General features: G+C 43.2%; 1 protein-coding gene across 11 annotated transcripts in view; it reads right to left on the bottom strand.

Annotated features, from left to right (window-relative positions):
• The window catches only part of oxr1a (oxidation resistance 1a), a 583,533-nt gene that overhangs the window by 40,383 nt on the left and 521,093 nt on the right, over positions 1 to 22,057 (bottom strand). For 9 of the 11 annotated variants that reach the window (XM_087986357.1, XM_087986351.1, XM_087986353.1 and 6 more), the window contains 2 exons: positions 12,541 to 12,621; positions 10,710 to 10,835 (listed from right to left, as the gene is read on the bottom strand). In XM_087986357.1, coding sequence (XP_087842483.1) covers positions 10,710 to 10,835; positions 12,541 to 12,621 — 207 coding nt within the window. The remainder of the gene's footprint in view (positions 1 to 10,709; positions 10,836 to 12,540; positions 12,622 to 22,057) is intronic. The other 2 variants (XM_087986354.1, XM_087986361.1) reach the window with 1 other exon arrangement.

Genomic DNA, 22,057 nt, shown 5'->3' with positions numbered 1-22,057 from the left:
ACCTACCCATACTTAATCCCCACACCACTACATTTATCCCTGAATAATGCACCTAACTAAACATCCTTGAACACTATGGACAATTTAGCATGGCCAATTCACCTAACCTGCACCTGTTTGGATTGTGGGAGGAAACTGGAGCACCCAGAGGAAACCCATGCAGACACAGGGAAAACGTGCATACTCCACACAGACAGTTACTCGAGGCTGGAATCGAACCGGGTCCCTGGCACTGTGAGACAACAGTGCTAACCACAGACAGGATTAGACTGGAACTGGGGAACGTGGATTGGGAGAACGTATTTATTGGCAAAATGATGTATGGCTTTTAAAGACCATTTGATTAAAGTGCAAGACATAGACGTCCTGCAAAACTGAAAAAAATGGAACGGCTGGATTCAAGAACCATGGATGACAAGGGAAATCGTAAACGAAATCAAAAGGAAGACTACGATAGGTATAGGCAGCTACAAACCAACAAAGTCATTGAATACATACATTAGAAGAAAGAGGTTAACAAGGGAAAGAGTAGGCCCACTAAAGGACAAAGGTGGGAGGTTATACATGGAGGCACAGGAAGTGGGAGAGATTCTTAATGAGCACTTTGTTTTGGTATTCACCAAGAAGATGGACTTCCGACTCAGGTCAGGGATGGGTCTGTGAATACCCTGGAGGATGTTAATATCGTGAGTGGGGAAGTTTTGTGTATCCTAATTTGCATTAAGGTGGACAAATCCCCAGGGCCAGATGGGATCGATCCCCAGGTTATTACAAGAGGCAAGAGCAGTAGTAGTTGGGGCATTAACAGGTATCATCAGATCCTCTTTTGACCACAGGTGAGGTTCCAGAAGACTGGAGATTAGTCATTGCTACTCCGTTATTCAAGAAACAGGGATAATCCCGGAAATCCTGACGTCTGTGGTGGAGAAGCTCTTGGAAAGGGACATACTGAGGTATGTCCATTTCATATGCACATTTACATGCACGTTTCAAAGGAAATGGACTAGCAAGTGACAGGCAGCATGGTGTTGTGGATTGTGGATGTAGTTTATATGGACTTTAGTAAGGCATTTGATAAAGTCCCACATGGCAGATTGGTACAAAAACTAAAATCACATGGGATTCCGGATGGGCTGGCTAGATGGATAAAATAACGGGCTTGGTCAAAGAAGACCGAGGGTAGCGGTGAAAGGATGTTTTTCAGAATGGAGACCAGGAATTTGTGGTGTTCCACAGGGATCAATCTTAGGTCCTCTGTTGCTTGGAGCATATATAAATGATCTGGAGGAAAACAAGGGTGGTCTGATTACTAAGTTCATTGATGATCATGAAGATTGGTAGAGTTGCTGGTAATCCAGACGACTGTGAAATGATACAATACGACGTAAATTATACTAAAAACAGAAGAACCCTTCCGAACAATAATATACAGATGGATCTGGTTGTGCAGCTCCACAGTTCCATAAAAGTGGCAACACAGGTGGCCAAGGTGATTAAGGAGGCATATGGCATACTTGCCTTCATCACAGGGCATGGAGTACAGGAGTTAGTAAACCATGTTACAGCTTATTGGGCTGCTTTTGGAGTTTTGTGTACAGTTTTGGTCACCATACTACCAGGAGGACGTGGAAGCTTTGGAGTTAGTGCAGAGAAGGTTCACCAGGTCTGATCTCGAAGGCATTGACTAGGAAGAAAGGTTAAAAAGGCTAGAATAACAATTACTGGAAAGGCAGCGGCTGAGAGAAGACCTAATAGGGGTCTACAAAATTATGAGAGGCATAGATATGGTGAATAGTCCAAGGCTTTTCTCCATGGTTGAAATTTCAAGTACAAGGGGGCACAGGTTCAAGGTGAAAGGGGCAAAGTTTAAGGGAGGAGATGTGCAAGGGGAAACTTTCACACGAAGGCAGGCACGTTGCCAACATTTAAGAGGCAATGGGATGGTTATATGAATAGGGAGGGTAGAGAGGAATACAGACAGAACAAGGGCAAAAGTTTTTTTTTAGTTTAGTTAGGGCACGATGATCAGCACAGGTGTGGAGGGCCGACCAAAGGTCCTGTTCCTGTGCAGCACTTCCCTTTTGTTCTTTGAGCAAGTTAGGTAAAGGAGTGGATGATATCTTATTGGTTTTTCGGAAGGCAACCGCCCTACATGAGGCTGTTAATTAATATTAGAATCCGTGGTCTTTGGGTGCTGACAATGGATAGATGATTGGCTGACTGACAGAGGTGGGGATAAAGAGATCATTTTCAGATTGCAGTTGGTGACTAGTGGAGTACTGCAGAGGCCAATGTTGGGACCCCAACTGTTCACAACTGAGGGCATTGTTGCTAAGTTTGCAGATGACAGAAAGGTACGTGAAGGGACACGTAGCACTGGGGAAGTCGGGAGACTGCAGAATGACTTGGACAGATGAGGAGAATTGGCAAAGAAATGGCAGATGGAATGCAATGTGGGAAAGTGTGGGGTTATGAACTTGAGTCATGGAGATGTACAGCATGGAAACAGATCCTTTGGTCCAATCTTATCCGAACCTAATCTAGTCCCATTTACCAGCATGTGGCCCAAATCTCTCCAAACCCTTCCTATTCATATACCCATCCAAATGTCTTTTAAATGCTGCAATTGTACCAGCCTCCACCACTTCCTCTGGACACTGCCTTCTGCGTGAAAAAGTTACCCCTTATATCGCTTTTATATCTTTCTCCTCTCACTGTAAACCTATGCCCTCTAGTTCTGGACTCCCACGCACCAGGGAAAAGACCTTGTCTATTTACCCTATCCATGCCCCTCATGATTTTATAAACTGCTATAAGGTCACCCCTCAACCGCCGACATTCCAGGGAAAACAGCCCCAGCCTGTTCAGCCACCCCTATAGCACATATCCTCCAATCTTGGCAATATCCTTGGAAATCCTTTCTGAACCCTTTCAAGTTTCACAACATCCTTCCAATAGGAAGACCAGAATTGCAAGCAAGATTCCAAAAATGGTCGAATCAATGACCTGTACAGCCACAACATGACCTCCCAATTCCTATATTCAATACTCTGACCAATAAAGAAAAACATACCAAATGCCTTCTTCACTATCCTATTTACCTGCAACTCTACTTTCAAGGTGCTATGAACAAGGTCTCTTTGTTCAACAACACGCCCCAGGACCACAAAATTATGGGTATAAGTCCTGCTAAGATTTGCTTTCCCAAAATGCAGCACCTCGCATTCATCTAAATTAAACTCCATCTGCTGCCACTCAGCCCACTGGCCCATCTGACCAATCTGAGGTAACCTTCTTTGCTGTCTACTACACCTTCAATTTTCGTGACATCTGTAAATTTACTAACTATACCTCCTATGTTCACATCCAAGACATTAACATAAATGACAAAAAGTAGTGGACCCAGCACTAATTCTTTGTGGCACTTCAGCAGTCACAGGTCTCCAGTCTGAAAAACAACAGCTATTCTCCCTGTATTCCATGAGTTCTAACCTTGCCTACCACTCTCCCATGAGGAATGTTGTCAAATGCCTGACTTAAGTCCATACAGACAATATCCACAGCTCTGCCTTCATCAATCCTCTTTGTTACTTCTTCAAAAAACTCAAATCAAGTTCGCAAGACATGATTTCCCATGCTGATTACACCTAATCAGTCCTTGCCTTCCTAAATACATGTAAATCCTGTCCCTCAGGATTCCCTCCAAGAACTTGCCCACCACCAATGTCAGGCTACCAGTCTACAGTTCCCTGCCCTGCCTGATTTCCCAAGAGTAGGTCACATTTTGTACCTTCTCTAGAAGGTACATCCACACACTGAATCAGAATATTTTCTTATACACACACAACAAATTCCTTTCCATCTAAACCCTTAACACTACAGCAGCCCCATTCAAGGTTTGGCAAGTTAAAATCTCCTACCATAACCACTCTATTATTCTTAGATAACTGAAACTTCCTTACTAATTTGTTTCTCAGTTTACCGCTGAGTATTAGGGGGTCAAGAATACAATCCCAATAAGGTGACCAGCCCTTCCTTATTTTTCAGTTCTACCCAAATAACTTCCCTGGATGTACTTCCAGGAATATCCTCCCGAATCAAAAAACACCACTCCCCCTCCTCTCTTGCCTCCCTTTCTATCCTTCCTATACCATTTGCATCCTTGAACATTAAACTGCTAGTCCTGTCCATCCTTGAGTCACGTTTCTGTAATTGCTAACCATGCCCTGAGTTCATCTGCCTTCCCTGTTAGGCCCCTTGGATTGAAATAAATGTAGTTTAACTTATCAGTTCTACCTTGTTCTCTGCTTTGTCCCTGCCTGCCCTACTGTTTGACTCGTTCCTTTTCTCAACTGTACAAGTCTCAGATTAATTTCCTTCTTCATGACCTCCATGGGTCCCACCCCGCCTTGTTTAAATCCTCCCGAAAGCTTCAGCAAATCACCCTGCCAGTATATTAGACCCTTCCAATTCAGGTGCAATCCATCCTTCTTGTGCAGATCACTTCTATCCCAGAAGAGATTTCAATGATTCAAAAATGTGAATCCTTCTCCCATACACCAGCTCCTCACAACCCTCATTAGGTTGTAGCACTGGGAGTAATCCAGATATTACTCCTCTTGAGGACCTCCTTTTTAAATTCCTGCCTAGCTTTCTATATTCTCCCTACAGAATCTCATCCTTTTCCCTGCCTATGTTATTGGTTCAAATGTGCACAATGACCTCCTGCTGGTCCCTCACCCGTTTGAGGACATTCTGCACCCTCTCCGAGATATACTTGATCCTGGCACCAGGGAGGCAACACAGCATTCTGACATTAAGTGTATCCCAGTCAATGCTGGGAAAATTAAAAATTTCCATCCCCACCACCCTGTTGCCTCTACATCTTTCCATAATCTGTTTATCTATTTGTAACTGCACCCTTCTTATTTCTCAGAAGATGAATGAAGGGCTGTAGATGCCATACACATGGACTTTAGTAAGGCGTTTGCTAAGGTACCCCATGGTACACTAACGGAGAAAGTGAAGTCACATGGTGTGCAGCGAGCTGGATAAAGAACTGGTTGAGCAACAGAAGACAGAGTAGCAGCTGAAGGGAGTTTCTCAAAATGGAGAAAGGTGACCAGTGGTGTTCCAGAGAGATTAGTGCTGGGGCCACTGTTGCTTGTATTATACATAAATGATTTGGAAGAGGGCATTGTTGGTCTGATTAGTGAGTTTGCAGATAACAAAGATTGGTGGACTAGCAGAAAGTGTAGGAGACTGTCAAAGAATACAGGAGAATACAGGTAGACTGGAGAGTTGAGCAGAGAAGTGGCTGAGGGAGTTCAATCAAGGCAAATGTGAGGTGATGCATTTTGGGAAGTCTAATTCTAGAGCCAATTATACTGTAAATGGAAGAGCCTTGGGAAAAGTTGATGAGCAGAGAAATCTGAGAATTCAGGTCCATCGTACCCTGAAGGTGGCTGCACAGGTGGACAGGGTGATCCAGAAGGCATTTGGTATGCTTGCCTTCTTCGGACAGGGTATTGAGTATAAAAGCTGGCAGGTCGTGTTAAGATTGTTCAAGACTTTGGCTCGGCCGCATTTTGATTATTGTGTACAGTTCTGGTCATCACATTACCAAAAGGACATGGGCACTTTGGAGAGGGTGCAGAGGATGTTGCCTGGTATAGAAGGTGCCAGCTATGAAGAGGGGTTGGGTAGGTTAGGATTGTTTTTATTAGAAAAAAAGGAGATTGAGGTGGGACTTGATTGAGGTCTACAAAATCATGAAGGGTATAGACAGGGTGGATAGAGATAAGTTTTTTCCCAGGATGAGGGATTCAATAACGAGAGGTCACGCGTTCAAGGTGAGAGGAGAGAAGTTTAAGGGGGATACATATGGAAAGTACTTTACACAGTTTGGTAGGTGCCTGGAATGCTTTGCCAGCACAGGTAGTAGTGGCAGGCATGGTAGATTCATTTAAGGTGTATCTGGACAGATGCATGAGTAGGTGGGGAGCAGAGGGATACAGATAGTTAGGAATTGGGCGATAGGTTTATACAGTGGATTTTGATCGGCTTAGGCTTGCAGGGCTGAAGGACCTGTTTCTGGGCTGCAAGTTTTCTTTGTTCTTTGTTCATTCTGATTTTTCCACTGCTGGCCACAGAATCAACTGTCTGTATTTCTAACTAGAGAATCCCCAATCACAATTGATTGCTTGGAACCTGACGTACCCATCATTACATTAGAGCCTGTCCTGATACCAGAAACTTGGTTATTCGTACTGCATTCCCCTCAGAATCCATCACCCCCTTCATTTTCCAAAGCAGCATACTTGTTTGAAATGGGGATAGCCACAGGAAACTTCTGCACTACCCGCCTGCCTTTCCTGGAGTTACCACATCTATGTGACTTTACCTGCAGCTCTTCTCCCTTCCTACAACTATATTTCCCTCCCCTCTCCTATCAACATTCCGGAAAGACCACTCCCTCCGCGACTCCGTCAGGTCCACACCCCCCACCAACCCAACCTCCACTCCTGGCACCTTCCCCTGCAACCGCAAGAAATGCAAAACTTGCGGCCACACCTCCCACCTCACTTCCCTCCAAGGCCCCAAGGGATCCTTCCATATCCTGAAGAAGGGCCTGTGCCCGAAACGTCGAATCTCCTGTTCCCTGGATGCTGCCTGACCTGCTGTGCTGTTCCAGCAATAAACTTTCAACTTTGATCTCCAGCATCTGCAGACCTCACTTTCTCCATTCTTCCATATCCGTCAGAAATTCACCTGCACCTCCACACACATCATTTACTGCATCCGCTGCACCCGAAGTGGCACTGGGGAGACAGGCCGCCTACTTGCGGAATGTTTCAGAGAACACCTCTGGGACACCCGCACCAACCAACCCAACCGCCCCGTGGCTGAACACTTTAACTCGCTCTCCCACTCCGCCAAGGACATGCAGGACCTTGGCCTCCTCCATCGCCAGACCATGGCAACATGACGCCTGGAGGAAGAGCGCCTCATCTTCAGCCTAGGAACCCTCCAACCACAAGGGATTGATGCAGATTTCTCCAGCTTCCTCATTTCTCCTCCCCCCACCTTATCTCAGGTCCAACCCTCTGACTCAGCACCGCCTTCTTGACCTGCAATCTTCTTCCTGACCTCTCCGCTCCCACCCCCCTCTCCGGCCTATCACCCTCACCTGAACCTCCTTCCACCTATCGCATTCCCAATGCCCCTCCCCCAAGTCCCTCCTCCCTACCTTTTATCTTAGCCCGCTTGGCACACCTTCCCCATTCCTGAAAAAGGGCTTATGCCCGAAATGTCGATTCTCCTGCTCCTTGGATGCTGCCTGACCTGCTGCGCTTTTCCAGCAACAAATTTTTCAGCTCCCTTCCTACAACTGCCATCCATCACATCCCCTTGCTCTTGTAAATTCCTCACTGCCTCTAACTGTCGCTCCATTGGAAGAATACAAGTGCAGATATTTTCTAAATGGGAAAAGGCTTCAGAAAGCTGAAACACAAAGGGACTCGAGAGTTCTGAATTAGAATTTCAATGTTAACGCAGGTTTAATTTCAAGGGTAGAATACAAGAACATAAGTGGACTGCTGAGGCTGGGGAGAAGGTAGCCAAGAGTATAATAGGTGGATGGAGATACATGTTATCCCACTTTGGAAGACCTCCTACTTGTCAGTCATCACTTTACCTGCGAACAGTCTACTCCAATCAACTTTTGAAAATTTTGTTTCATACCCTTAAAATTTACCTCACTCCAATTGAAAACTAACTTTTATGGAAGACTTTATCCTTTTCCATAACTATTTAAAAACTAATAGTATTATGACCACTAGTCCCCATGTGTTTAATTTGGCCAATTTAAACTTGATTAGTTTAATTTGGTGTCACATTCAGCGCAACATTGTGGGCTGAAGGACCTGTTCCTCTGCTGTACTGTTCTGTTCTCTTTAAGCTTCTCAATTTCCTGCTGACTACTGAAGGTCCTACAATACAATTCCATTAAGGTGATCATCCTTTCCCTTTCTCTCAGTTTCACCAACATAACTTCACTGGACGTTCTCCCGAGGGCAAAAGTGAGGACTGCAGACGCTGGAAATCAGAGTCAAGATTAGAGTGGTGCTGGAAGAGCACGAGGTCTTGCAGCATCTGAGGATCAGGAAAATCGACGTTTCGGGCAAAAGCCCTTCATCAGGAATGAAGGCAGGGAGCCTCCAGGATGGAGAGATAAATGGGAGGGGGGTGGGGCTGGGGAGAAGGTAGCCAAGAGTATAATAGGTGGATGGAGGTAGGGATAAAGGTAATAGGTCAGAGAGGAGGGTGGAGTGGATAGGTGGAAAGGGAGATTGGCAGGTAGGACAGGTCATGAGGATGATGCTGAGCTGGAAGGTTGGAACTGGGGTAAGGTGGGGGAAAGGGAAAATTGAGAAAATTGGTGAAGTCCACATTTATGCCCTGGGGTTTAAGAGTCCCCAGGCGGAAGATGAGGCGATCTTCCTCCAAGTGTCGGGTGGTGAGGGAGTGGCGGGGGGAGGCGGCCCAGGACGTGCATGTCCTTGGCAGAGTGGGTGGGGCAGTTGAAATGTTGGGTCACGGGACGGTGGGGTTGATTGGTGCTGGTGTCCCGGAGATGTTCCCTAAAGTGCTCTGCGTGAAGGCGTCCAGTCTCCCCAATGTAAAGGAGACCGCATTGGGAGCAATGGATACAATAAATGACATTGGTGGATGTGCAGGTGAAACGCTGATGGATGCGGAAGGCTCCTTTGGGGCCTTGGATGGTGGTGAAGGGGGAGGTGTGGGCACAGGTTTTGCAATTCCTGCGGTGGCAGGGGAAGATGCCAGGATGGGAGGGTGGACCTGACCAGGTCGTCATGGAAGAAATGGTCTTTGCAGAAACGGACATTACCTAAAACAGCATACTTGTTTAAGACGGAGATAGCCACAAGGGACTCCTGAACTACCTATCTCCCCTACCTTTCCTCACGGTAACCAGCCTAGGTTATTACATGTGTGGCTTTTCTATCTTCTGCTATCTATCACATCCCCTGGCTCTTATGAATTTCTCATTGACTGTAACTGCTGCTCCAACCAATTCTTGCGATCAGATAGGACTCCATCCAAACACACTTCCTGCAGACAATCTCCAGGAACATTGTAATTCTCCCTAATCTCCCCTACCCATCACTCTTCTAAAAGCCATCACAAACAATCTACACACCCGGAATATACCAAAACAAAATCACACTTTCACAAAAACTGTTTCACTGTTCAAAAACACTGCTCTGGGATAACTTAATATCTATCTTTTATATAAAAACTTTAATCAAAAGAGATCTCAGTAAGACATTAAAAAACTCACCCTATTAATTTTTTTTGGGAACCTATAAAAAGTGAAGTTTTATAAGTTTTAAGTCTTAAAATCACATACTTAGTTGATCAGGCTCTGAAATCAATGATCACTCACAGCTGCTATATATGTAGTTCCAATAAGGAGGTCTCTGAAGGTCAGCTGTGAAACTCCACTGCATTGTTTAGTTTTCTTTGACTATCTCCACAGATGTCTGTAATTTCACAGTTGGTCAGCTGTGAAAGTTCAGCGCACAATTATACAAATAAACCAAAACTTTCCTCCACCTTCACTTTATGGTCAACAGTTCTTTAACTGTAAGCACACTTGTTTCACTGCTAAGCTGCTTTGTCCATTGCTCCATGTTACTAACTTCTTTTCTAAAACTGTTAAACTGATGCAATTCATTGCATCAACATTGTTATTTGTCTTAAACTACATGGTTACTTTTTTGTATCCTAAATAAACCATCTTTCATTCATTGTTTTTGGTTTATCCAAGTCTAACTTCCATTTTTGTACTTTTTAAATGCTTCACAAACTCATGAAATAGTAATTCAAGATTGCATCCTTTGTGCATGGATGCACAAAAATATTACAGACAATTTGCCCAACCTTTACCAGCAATGACACCTGTCAGTCATGCTGTTAACAATTTCACTTACATACCTTAAATATCCAAACATGAAGCTATGGGGAGAAGGTTTAGAGAAGATGTGAGGAAAGCCTTTTCACCCAGAGGGTGGTGGGAGTCTGGAACTCACTGTCTGCAAAGATGATAGAGACAGAAGCCCTCATAACATTTAAGATCTATTTAGATGTGTATATGCAATGCCAAGTTTTTCAAGATTATGGGCCAAGTCGAGGAAAATGGGATTAGAATAGTTAAGTCGTGATTTGGACCGTTGCAGATAGACTGGTCGAATAGCCTTTTGCTGTGCCGTTGATCTGACTCTATGGAATCTGGTAATGAATACATCATTTCTGATTAAGACTGACAGTTGGACAAAACTATTTGTTCAGTGCTTTAGAAAAATGGAAATGATGTAAACCATTTGTAGGTGCTAATACACAATACTGAAACACTTCTGCAAGAGAGCAACCACAAGCCTTCCTGGACCAGACCTGCTTGAAGATAGGTGGGGAGTTGTGGAATCTCCACCATCTTGCGAGATCCGGTCTAAATTCCTGCCACTAATTCTACTCAGTCCCTTATAGACTATTCCATTCCTTTTGAGGTTTTCATTCCCAAATTAAGTGGAGTAATTTCAATAACAACTCACATCAACACATTTTAAGGTGATAAAATGCCTCAGTACTTTTCAATGCTTCAAATTTATTGTCTGAGAAACAATTACCTTTTCAATCTGATCCGTTTGCAGTAGGGCACTTTTTTCACTTAGGTTTGGCCGAAACGTTTCAGACTCCAGGTCTAGTTTTATAGTTGTATTTTGCTTCATACTGGTTTCCTCTCGTGTTGTTATCTAAAAGCAGGGATAACATTAATAACCACAACTCTTCCAGCCTTAGGTGGAAGGTACCTTAGTTCAGTACCTTGAACTGAAACTATGTAAAAGTGTAATGTTAAAAGATTAAATTGGAATATTGCTCTGGACATTAATGTAATAAAGAGTTAAAAGCACTGACTGAACATTCTGGAAGTGGGTGGGCATGACATTCATGCAAGAATGCAAACGTCTGCCACTCCATTTAGGCAGTCATTTGCTACTACTCTCCCATTGTCAAATTAAACTATCATTCAATCACTTCCATTCAGAAATGCTTTCATAAGCCATCCCCTGAAGCTAGGTAGATCACACCTACACTGTCTTGGGGAATCACTGAGTCAGGAAACCATCTGCATAACGATTCCCCAGGATTAGGGCATTTGCATCATCTCAGAGGGTGATCTAATTCTACCATTAGACCTGGGGTAATGTGACTGGGGGGAGTGGCCTGAACATCTATGAGCGTGACCAACTGACCTGTGTCAAGGGAATGTGTTTTCTTTGTTCAGGGCTTCACTTTGACTTGACCTCGCATGCCTGCGGGGGGCGGCAAGGGGTTCAAAGGACTCACCTAGTTTGTACAAGCTTCAATAAACTTTAACTGTTCGCAGAAGTTGATGTGTGCTAATTGCATCTTATATGTGAAATCTCAGGAAAAGAACCTAAGAAAGGTCTATCACCTTACACAACCGACATCTTCAAATTAGAGTGAATGGACAATCTCAAAGTTTCTGGCTTCACTTCTCAATTATAGCACCACCTTTTCAGAATAAACACAAACTCAGTCTCGTTCTTTTTTTTTGCTTATTCAAAAGCAAATAATGTGGACATTTTGACTAAATAAAGTATCTGGAATTTTTCAAGGCAAATTTAATAAGACATCAATAGCAGACCTTAATCGAACAGTGCCATTCCAGGTCAGGTATTTTTAAAATGATGGTCAAAACGCTAACCTAAGAAATCTTCACATTACCTCACTGCAGTGTATTAAGATAGATGACCAAAATAACTGTTTAGCTGTAAATGATGATCATTTAACCTCGTTATTATCCCTCTGTACACAACAGCTTTAAATTAAAACATGAATAGAATTTCGCTTTGTAAGTTTAATATCATTATTGTCTTATCAGTATACTGTGCAAGAGCATTACTGCCACAAGCAAGTTAGAATGCACATTGATTCAAGTACAGCATAACAGGTGAAAGTCAAAGCTGAGAAGAATGCAAACAATTGGAGAGAATTTATTCCAAATGTACTACATTAAAGATGAGGCACAATCATCACAGACTTTGTTCACCTTCTGCATTCTCAGCAGAATTTTCCTCCACATCAAATCCTGCAATAAACCAATTTAGAGAAACTGCTCACCATCACATCATGTGATAACAAGCGTAGTTTGAGGACTGTACTGTGAGATATGGAGGGCAGAAAATTCATAAAACCTCCCCCATGCCATAATTAACTCCCCTTCATGCAATGTGTTATGTTTTAACGAACTATTGCATATCACTGCACCACAAGTGAATAAAAGGAATTTTCTGCAAAGTTTTGATAGTGCTGGTGTTGAGACAAACACAATGGAAGCATATTTGCCACTGAGAAAAATCTGGGATGCAAACAACCACATCTGCTCTAGCTCTTTGGGCAAATATATGCTGCGTTTAACTACGGATGGAGCACCTTGAGACGTCTGCAAAGCTTGCACAGTTCTTCAGCATTAAGAGCATCGATCCTGCGATGGTATTCAGTCACTGATACTACCTGAATACAGAGACAGGAAGAAAACAATTCCACTAAAATTAAAATAATAGTGAAGAGCAAGGAGAAAAAAAAACAGGAATACAAAATCTAGAAGGGGACGTTAAAGAAAGAATAAATGTATAAGGCAAGGGGGCGCGGTGAAGGCAGCGAACAAGAAAAGATTGTAGGCTTGACAGTTAACAATTCAGACAGTAGCTAAAATTATGGACTTATGAAATGATTATTTAAGTATTTTTGAATAGTGAAACACTTGAAAGTCTCAGCTCTTATCAAGGATCCATGCAGTACATTTTGATTATGGCAAATTGCAGAAATCTACACTGATGACTAATGCAGTCTCAAACAACTACTCATTTTGGCAAAGACAATTTGAAAGGACAACGAATACTGGCCAAACCAGAGATGCCGACATCCCATAAACAAGTTTACAAAGAGAATTAGAACTTATATCTAGTTTTTAATTGAGTTAATTTATTCTGAAACTTCTACACTTAAAATAATATGGGATGGAATAGAGATGGAACTCATTTGGAATCTTAGCAAATACAATGCTCGTGTTTACTAGTTATTTGTGGAGTAAAGCTCTTTCGTCGATGCAATGAGCGAGCATTACAAGCTTAGAACATCAAAATCAATTCCCGAAGCTCCCTTTCTTTCCCCCTTTAGTCCATACAAGTCACTGTACAACCAGAAGCTAGAAACTGTCCTCAAGACAAGAAATGGTGGAGATGACAGCGGGTCAGGTAGCTTCCATGGAGAGAGAGCAAGCTCATGTTTTGAGTCTAGGTGAATCTTTATCAAGCTGAAGTATAGAGAGGCAGTATTTATGCTATAACTGGGGGTGGTGACGACAGGATGTTGGTAGTTCAGATTAAGTGATCGGAATGTGAGAATGGCAGAACAAGGGCATGTCTAACTGTCAGACTTGAAAGAACAGAGTCTCACTGGAGGAGAGGGAGGGGAGAGAGGACATGGTGACACAGAACATAACAAGCAGAGCTTAAGGGAAAGGAATGGGAGGTGGTTTACAATTTGACCGTGTTGAACTCAATATTAAGTCCAGAAGGTTATAAAGTGTAGAACTGGAAAACTGCAGAACTGCAGATTGTGTGACATCCAAAAATCTGTCCATTTCAAAAAAGAACAGTAGTAATTTTGAAGTGTCTCAGAATGTAGCATGGTATATAGAAGATATTGTAACATATTTTGCACTAAGTAATTCCTAACTTTAATTTTTTCCATCCTTGAGCTATATACCTATACATTTGAGGTCAGGAATTTTGTAAATATTAAATCTGTTACAAACATATTAAGTGGAACATTCTGGAAGGGACAAGTTGAATATTAGTGCAAACTCTAAGAGTCAAATCATTTTATAAAACAAGTTTTGATGAATAAAGTATATTGTTGGAAAAATTATCCAAACTTTAACATAGTTAAGTCATTGCCAGCTGCAAATCCATGAGATGGTTTTGTGTATATTCTTTCCCCCGAATCCAACCCAAAATAGTAAGTGGTTGCACAACTTAGTTCAGCTAGACCCTTTTAAACTTAGCAGGGTCATGCACCATTAAAGACAAAAATTCTGAATTGCAGTCCTGCTGTTCCACAAGCTCTATAGTAGTTATACATTTTCGGTTGAGTTGGTATTGAAATCAATGTAAGGGTGGTGAACATGCTGACCTTCATGCTAGTTAGGGTTCCTGCATCAGGGCAAACCTCTCCCCCAAACCACTGAAAACGTTGGCCTCTTTTCCCCTACAAAAGACATTAGTGGCCCCTGCTTGGTAGTCCTGCTTAACCAGAAAATCAAACATTTACCTGCTTACACACCAAAAGAAAAATTGGTCTCTCTGTTTTGGAGTAAATAAGCGTTTAAGTGCAGACTATTTAAACTCTTCACTGGCAAGCTACATCTTGCCTGTTAACACCTCAGAGTGCACCTCTCATTGCCAGATAAATTGATTAAATGGTCATATTTATAAGCTGAAAATGTGTTGCTGGAAAAGCACAGCAGGAATGACTTCCTGAAGAAGGGCTTATGCCCGAAACTTCGATTCTCCTGTTCCTTGGATGCTGCCTGACCTGCTGTGCTTTTCCAGCAACACATTTTCAGCTCTGATCTCCAGCATCTGCAGCCCTCACTTTCTCCTCGAAGGTCATATTTATAAACAGACTTTCAGCTTAGACATTGTGAGACCTCACCCCCTCATATTGAATGGGGGAGAAGGCTAGAGGATGCGAACAAGAACCACATTTCTCACATGACAAATGATCTCTCTCAATTTGTAGTTCCGAGAAGCCCCTAACAACATCATCAGAACAACATAAACCTGGATATTCTACATGCCATTCACTCAGCTCAATCAACATTTAAAAATGTCAGGTAAATTGGTTTCCTACTGCATTGGCAGGTATTTCCAACATGCTACAGCATTTGAAGTAGAATGCTCTTAAATAAAGAGATGCCAAAAGTGGAGGTCTTACGGCACGATAGATAGTGTTGTTGCCTCTTAGTCAGGACTTGAAGGAATATGTTTTCATAATTTTACCTGAAAGTTAACCTGCATATCATTCTAATAAGCACCAGGCAGGGAGCAACAGCAGGAGACATTCCTGGTGAGCTATGTAATTGTAAGCAAGTTGAAACCTCTACTATCACTACTGTGATGATATGTGCCTTTAAGAGGGATTTGTTCTCTCCTGAATATTCTGAAAAAGGGTGTGGTCAACTTTGTGAAGAGGTGTCGGTTCCAGGGAAAGCAGAGTAAATGGCTTTGTAGGTTTTTTAAAATTAGACAAAAGAAGCATGAGTGGATGGAGTCAGGTTCACACAGATCCGGGTTATTGAAGTTGAAGTCGCTACAAACAGCTGCTGCTGCAAAAGCTCGAGTTTTCTCTCAGCTGCTGGATGCATTCTTCCAGGTACTTTCCCCAACTCTTCCGCCATCTCATCGACGACTGCATTGGTGCTGCATCCGGCACCAAGGCTGAACTGGAGTAGTTCATCCACTTTGCCAACAATTTCCACCCTGCTCTTAAATTCACTTGGTCTACCTTGGACATCTCTCTCCCTTCCTTGACCTCCTTGTTTCCATCTCTGGTGACAGGTTTACGGATTGACATTTACTACGAAACCACAGACTCCCATAACTACTTGGACTACACTTCCTCACACCCCGTATCCTGCAAAAACTCCAGTTTTCCACACTCCTCCGCTTCCATTGCATCTGCTCTGATGAGGAGACGTTCCACTTCCAAGCATCCCACATGTCTACTATTTTAAACAATGTGCCTTTCCCCCAGTCATCCAGGCAGCCCTTCATCTCACCACCTCCATTCCCCGCTTGACTGTTCTAAACCTCATCCCATCCAAACACAATAATGACAAGGTTCCCCTTTGTCCTCACGTTTCACCCCACCAGTCTATATATCCAACGTATCATCTTCAAACACTTCTGCCAACTCCAACGAGACCCCATCACCAAGAACATCTTCCTCTACCCACTCCTCTCTGCCTTCTACAAGGACCATTCTCTTCAGAATTCCTTGGTTTGCACTACTCTCCAAAACAACACCAACCCAACCCCCCCACCACCCCCAGTACCTTACCCTGCAACCATAAAAGATGCAAAACCTGCCCGCACACCAGTTCCCTCACCTCCAGGTGAGACAGAGGTTTACTCACCTCTCCTTCAACTTACATTACTGTGTTCGGTGCTCCCGATGTGGTCTTCTGTACAGTGAGACCAAATGTAAACCAAAAGCATCTCAGTTGGGCCCATAAGGACTAGCCTGACCTCCCGTCACCACCCATTTCAAATTCCCTTCCCACTCCCTTTCCAACATGTCCATCCTTGGTCTCCTCCATTCCCACAGGGAATCAGACTGCAAATTGGAGGAACAACACCACGTCTCCCACCTTGGCAGCCCTACAGCCCAGAAGATTCAACATTGAGTACTCCAATTTCAAATAACCTTCCTACCCATGCCTCAATTACCTTCCTCCCTCCCATCCCCCTGACCAACCCCTCCTTCCAGCTACCAACTGGATTCTCATTCCTCCCATCAAACCACTAGGTCATACCTACCACCTACAAGGACCTACCACCACCTCACTACTCCGCCCCTCTCCCCACCCATAACCCTTTGCCCCTCTTCTCTATCTGCAGCTCCCTTAACCCCACCTCCCTTACTGAAGAAGGGTTATACCTGAAACACTGACCTCCCCACCTCCTGATGCTGTTTGGCTTGCAATGCTTTTCCAGCCTATCCTTGTCTAGGCTGGAAGAAACAACAAGTGACAGAAATCAGTTTTGCTGAATCTTGTCTTTGCCAAGGTGTGTTAAGGGGATGACGCTTATTGCAACAGTTGATAAGTAGGGCTGAAGATCAGAGTCAAGACTGTGGTACCAGAAAAGCATAACAGGTCAGGCAGCATCCAAGGAGCAGGAGAATTGATGTTTCAGGCATTAGCCTTACATTGGTTTCCTGGTGCAGGGCTTATGGCCGGAACATTGATTCTCCTGCTCCTTGGATGCTGCCTGACCTGCTGTGCTTTTCCAGCACCACAGTCTTGACTCTGATCTTCAGCCCTACTTATCAACTGTTGCAATAAGCGTCATCCCCTTAACACACCTTGGCAAAAACAGATTCAGCAAAACTGATTTCTGTCACTTGTTTCTTCCAAGTTGGTAAATAGTTAAGTAATATATTATTTTGTTAAGTATTTTGATGGTGTTGAAGTTAATCCAATTCATTATTCTTAGTATTTTAACTGTGGTGTAAGTGAATTTTACTTAAAGCCTCGTATTTGTCCAATCGAATCACCTCTGGAATGAAGTGTCTGACACTTCCCTTTAATATGATAAATGTTAGGACTTAGGCTAGCTCCTTGATGTGTTTTGAGCAGGGTTGGTCTGGTCCATAACACTATTCATAGCTCAAGACTGCAATATGCATTTCAAACAACAAGAATCCTATCACAATTCCGACAAAGCCACAAACAAAAACCCCAACACAACCCCACACACAAGAACCCCAACAGTAGATTTTAGATAATAAAGATGACTTTAATTAAATAATACCACAAAGTGATTATCATAAGCAATTTCCTCAATAATCCAAAAATAAGAAAGGAAGTCATAAAACCCCTCGAGCCTTCTCCCCCATTCAATATGAGGGGGTGAGGTCTCATAATGTCTAAGTTGAAAGTCTGTTTATAAATATGACCATTTAATCAATTTAGTCAATAAAATTCAATACATTCCTCTTGAGATGGACTACCAAGAACAATACTGCAAACTGAGGAGTCTATTCTATAATACATGATTGGGCATGAGGAAAGGCTTTAAATTGCAGGCATTGTGGGCCCAGTTATACATTGGCCAGACAGATTTTATTTAGAACAGTATTGGGACCAATGTTCTCATAATTTCTTTTGCTACTGGGGTTGGAGAGGATTTCGACCAACTTAGAATTCAGGAGGTGAACAGAGTTGGAAGAGATAGTAATGCTAGCAAAAGAAACAGTTAAGGTATTAGGTGGGAGCAGAATAAGGAAGAATACAGTTACCTTAATTTTCACTGCACTATATATGTGAATGCAGAGAACACCGTAAATAAGATTAAGGGAGCAACAAGTACAGATAGCCATGTGGGAATATAATGTTTAGGAAATAATAGACAGTTGACTCAAAGGCAGGCAAGGTTATTAAATATCCCTAGTCATGAACCCAATACATATTTCCACCTTGATACATATATGGGGAGGCAACAGCCTAGCAGTGTTATTGCTGAAGTGTTAATCCAGATATCCTGGTAACGTTCTGGGGAAGCCAGTTCAAATCCCACTATAGCAAATGGTGGCATTTCATTTCAATAAATATCTGGAATTAAGAATCTTAACAATGACTATGCATCCTCTGAGGAATGTCCGAAAAACCCATCTAGTTCACTATTGTCCTATAGAGAAGGAAATTGCTATCCTTACCTGATCTGATTTGCATCTGACTCCAAACCCACAGCAATGTCGTTGACTCTCAACTGGCTGCAGGGCAATTAGGTATGGGCAGTAAATGCTGGCCTAGCCAGAAATGCTGACATTCCATTAATTAATTTTAAGACAGATAATGATTATTCTAAGAAAATGGTAAATAACACAGCAAGGATAGTTACTATAATCATGTGTTTAGAATTAACTTCTCAGAAGTCAACAGTCAGATAATCAACAGTCATGAGACTGCTGACAGTTCTGAAATGTTAACTAGTGTTTTATAATCTATAAAATTTTACAACTAAAATTTAAAAAGTCCAATATAAGTCAGCAATTTATAACTAACCTGCAAAAAGATGTGTTAATGACCATTTAACTTCAGAAATGAACAGCTGACTACCCTGCATTATGAATTGAGGTCTCAATGGTGAGCTACTTCTCTCAGGATGCTTGGTCATATGGCTCAACTGAATCCAGCTGGCTGCTTAACGATAACTTATTCCTTTTTCAAAATTGTCAGGAGGCAACACTGCGTCGTGCAACACCAACTAACATTTGGGGGCGGCACAGTGGCTCAGTGGTTAGCAGTGCTGCCTCACAGCGCCAGGAACCCAGGTTCAATTCCCGCCTCGGGCAGCTGTCTGTGTGGAGTTCGCACATTCTCCCCCTGTCTGTGTGGGTTTCCTCTGTGTGCTCCGGTTTCCTCCCATAATCCAAAGATGTGCAGGTTAGGTGATAAATTGACCATGCTAAATTGCCCGTAAGTGTTAGGTGCAGGGGTAAATGTAAGGGAACAGGTCTGGGTGGGTTGCTCTTCGGAGGGTTGGTGTGGACTTGTTGGGCTGAAGGGCCTGCTTCCACACTGTAGGGAATCTAAGAATTATCAAAACCCTCAACTCTGGGCTACATCGGAAAAACTTCCAGCCTGTTAAAAAAAAGCCAATAACCTGTGTTTGTGCAAGTAAAACAACTTGCATTCATTAAAGCAGTGAAGCAGAAGTTACATTTCAGTAAATAATTCTTGCACCACCTTCCAAGAAATGTGTCAAAAAAAGGAACGGTGTGTAACTCCTGAACTGATTTAATGGCACATTTATCTTGTTACAAAATACAGTGAGAAGTGTTGTTTAGTGTCACCAACCTCCAGGGTCACCTTAAAACCAAAGCAGAATACAAGGGCAGAAAAATGAAATGCGAAGAAAGAGTCCAATGTTACAGTCCTTCTTGTCAAATGCTCTATCATGGGCCTTGGCATGGTGGCGAGGCACATCATCATCATACAGCTGGAAGTGAAGTCGCCACTCTTCAGTGCCATCTTCCAACAGCACCCCTCCACATGCTCACCACTATGAGTTATCACTGGACCAGCCCAAACCTGACTCTGCTACTTCCATGAATGCACTTCGATTCAGCCACTGCTGATACCACCAGATCCAAACCCGCCTCCACTGCAGCAGCCATGAGTCATTGCTAAGACAGTTTCAATGATGCAAAAGCTGCCATCCCAGGTCTGCGCTGCTGGGCTCATTCACCACCGCTGATGTCATCGCTGTGACCAAGCTCTTTACCAAAAGATAAGTAAATGAAAAAGCAAGAGATAAACAATGGAAAAACTGAGCAGACAAGCCTCGTGCTAGAAGCCCTACTCCACAATCTTACCATAAGTAGCACAGGCAGTTCTCTGATACAGTGCGTTCCAACAGGGGGTTTGTATATAACATCACTGAGGAATTAAGGAACGGGAGTTCGTTTGGATTAGTGCAATTTCAGGGGTGATCGCTTCACGTGTTTCGTTCTGCTCATGTGCCGTTGTCCACGGTGAAGTCTCCATTTATTTCAGTGCGTGAGCTGATGTCAGCACCAGTCTTCGTGCCATTCTGCACATGTGCTGGTGTTTGCTGCTGACAGAGTGGCTTTCTGTGATAGACACACTACTCCTAGATTAACGTTTTTGAAAACAATGTTGGGGCATAGGGACAATAATGTTAGCAAGCGCTAACAATGCAATGGAAGAGAAGCTCAATAAATGAAGCACTTCGAGCATAACGTGAGAAAATGTGATACAGCTCGCTTAACAGGAATATGGGAGTCCGCCTTATGCACCATTAGAGGCAACACTGAAAAGACTAATAAAGTTGTATTGCTGGAACAAGGCTGAGTGCCAGCAAATCGGAGAGATCATGGCCAAAGGAACTTGAGGAGATGGAGATGCTTCTAAGTATCGGGATAGAAGATCAAACAAAAATGCATTCTACGACAACCTTTCTCACCAAACAACAGAAAGCCTTATCCATTTATAAAGATGTGAAGAAAAATGCTCAAGATCCTGCAGGTGTGCGAGCAGTAAGTGATTTGCTGGTTTTAAGAATGCTATGCATTCCATAACAAAGTTAATTGGTGAATTTGCCTGTGCAACTAAAAAACACACGTTGACATTTCCTCCCAGAGTAAAAAAAGAAATTGATGAAGAAGGCTACGCCTTGGATCAAATCTTCAATTTGGATAAGACAGTTTTATACTGTAAGCGAATACCAGCAATAACTTACATTTCTAAGAATGAAGCACACGCTCAAGGCTTTAAGCTGGCATGTTGTATGACTGTGCTGCTGGGTGCCAATGCTAGTAGAAACTTAAAGCTTAAGCCTGTGGTGGTATACCACACTGCCAATTCACAAGCCTTGAAGGGTACTTTAAGTCTACTTTAGCCGTCTACTTCAGGTCAAGCAAAAAATGTTGGAAGACCGGGCAAACTTTTTCTGACTTTATTGATTATGTTTTGAAAGATGTTTTTGGAAAGTATTGGAGGCAAAAAAAACTGAATCTCAAGGCATTCCTCATCCTGGAGGTTGTGCCAAGCCCTCTTGTCAGCATTGGTGAGCTTTCGGAAAACAAAGTGCTATTTCTACTTCCGAACAACTTCTTTCATTCAACCCATGAATCGGCTTTTAAAGCTTATTATTTAAGACGCACATTCAAGAGTCTGATAGCAGCTTCAATAAAAAGAAATTCCAAGCTGACAACGTCAGCTTCAGACTTCTGGACTCCATCCTAAAAGTAAGAACACTGCTAAACTAGTATCTCTAAGTTAATTTCAAGTGGAGGGAGAGCGCGAGCAGAGAGGGAGAGGGCGAGCAGAGAGGGAGAGGGCGAGCAGAGAGGGAGAGGGCGAGCAGAGAGGGAGAGGGCGAGCAGAGAGGGAGAGGGCGAGCAGAGAGAGAGAGGGCGAGCAGAGAGAGAGAGGGCGAGCAGAGAGAGAGAGGGCGAGCAGAGAGAGAGAGGGCGAGCAGACAGTAGATACAGAGAGTAGAGGGAGGGAGGGAGAGTAGAGGGAGGGAGGGAGAGTAGAGGGAGGGAGGGAGAGTAGAGGGAGGGAGGGAGAGTAGAGGGAGGGAGGGAGAGTAGAGGGAGGGAGGGAGAGTAGAGGGAGGGAGAGGGGAGAGGG

Source organism: Chiloscyllium plagiosum, unplaced genomic scaffold (genome assembly GCF_037043375.1).
Source record: "Chiloscyllium plagiosum isolate Xiang-an unplaced genomic scaffold, Cpla_swu_hap1 HiC_scaffold_4, whole genome shotgun sequence".
In the NCBI taxonomy this organism is placed as follows: domain Eukaryota; kingdom Metazoa; phylum Chordata; class Chondrichthyes; order Orectolobiformes; family Hemiscylliidae; genus Chiloscyllium; species Chiloscyllium plagiosum.
This window is presented reverse-complemented; position numbering and strand designations above follow the sequence as displayed.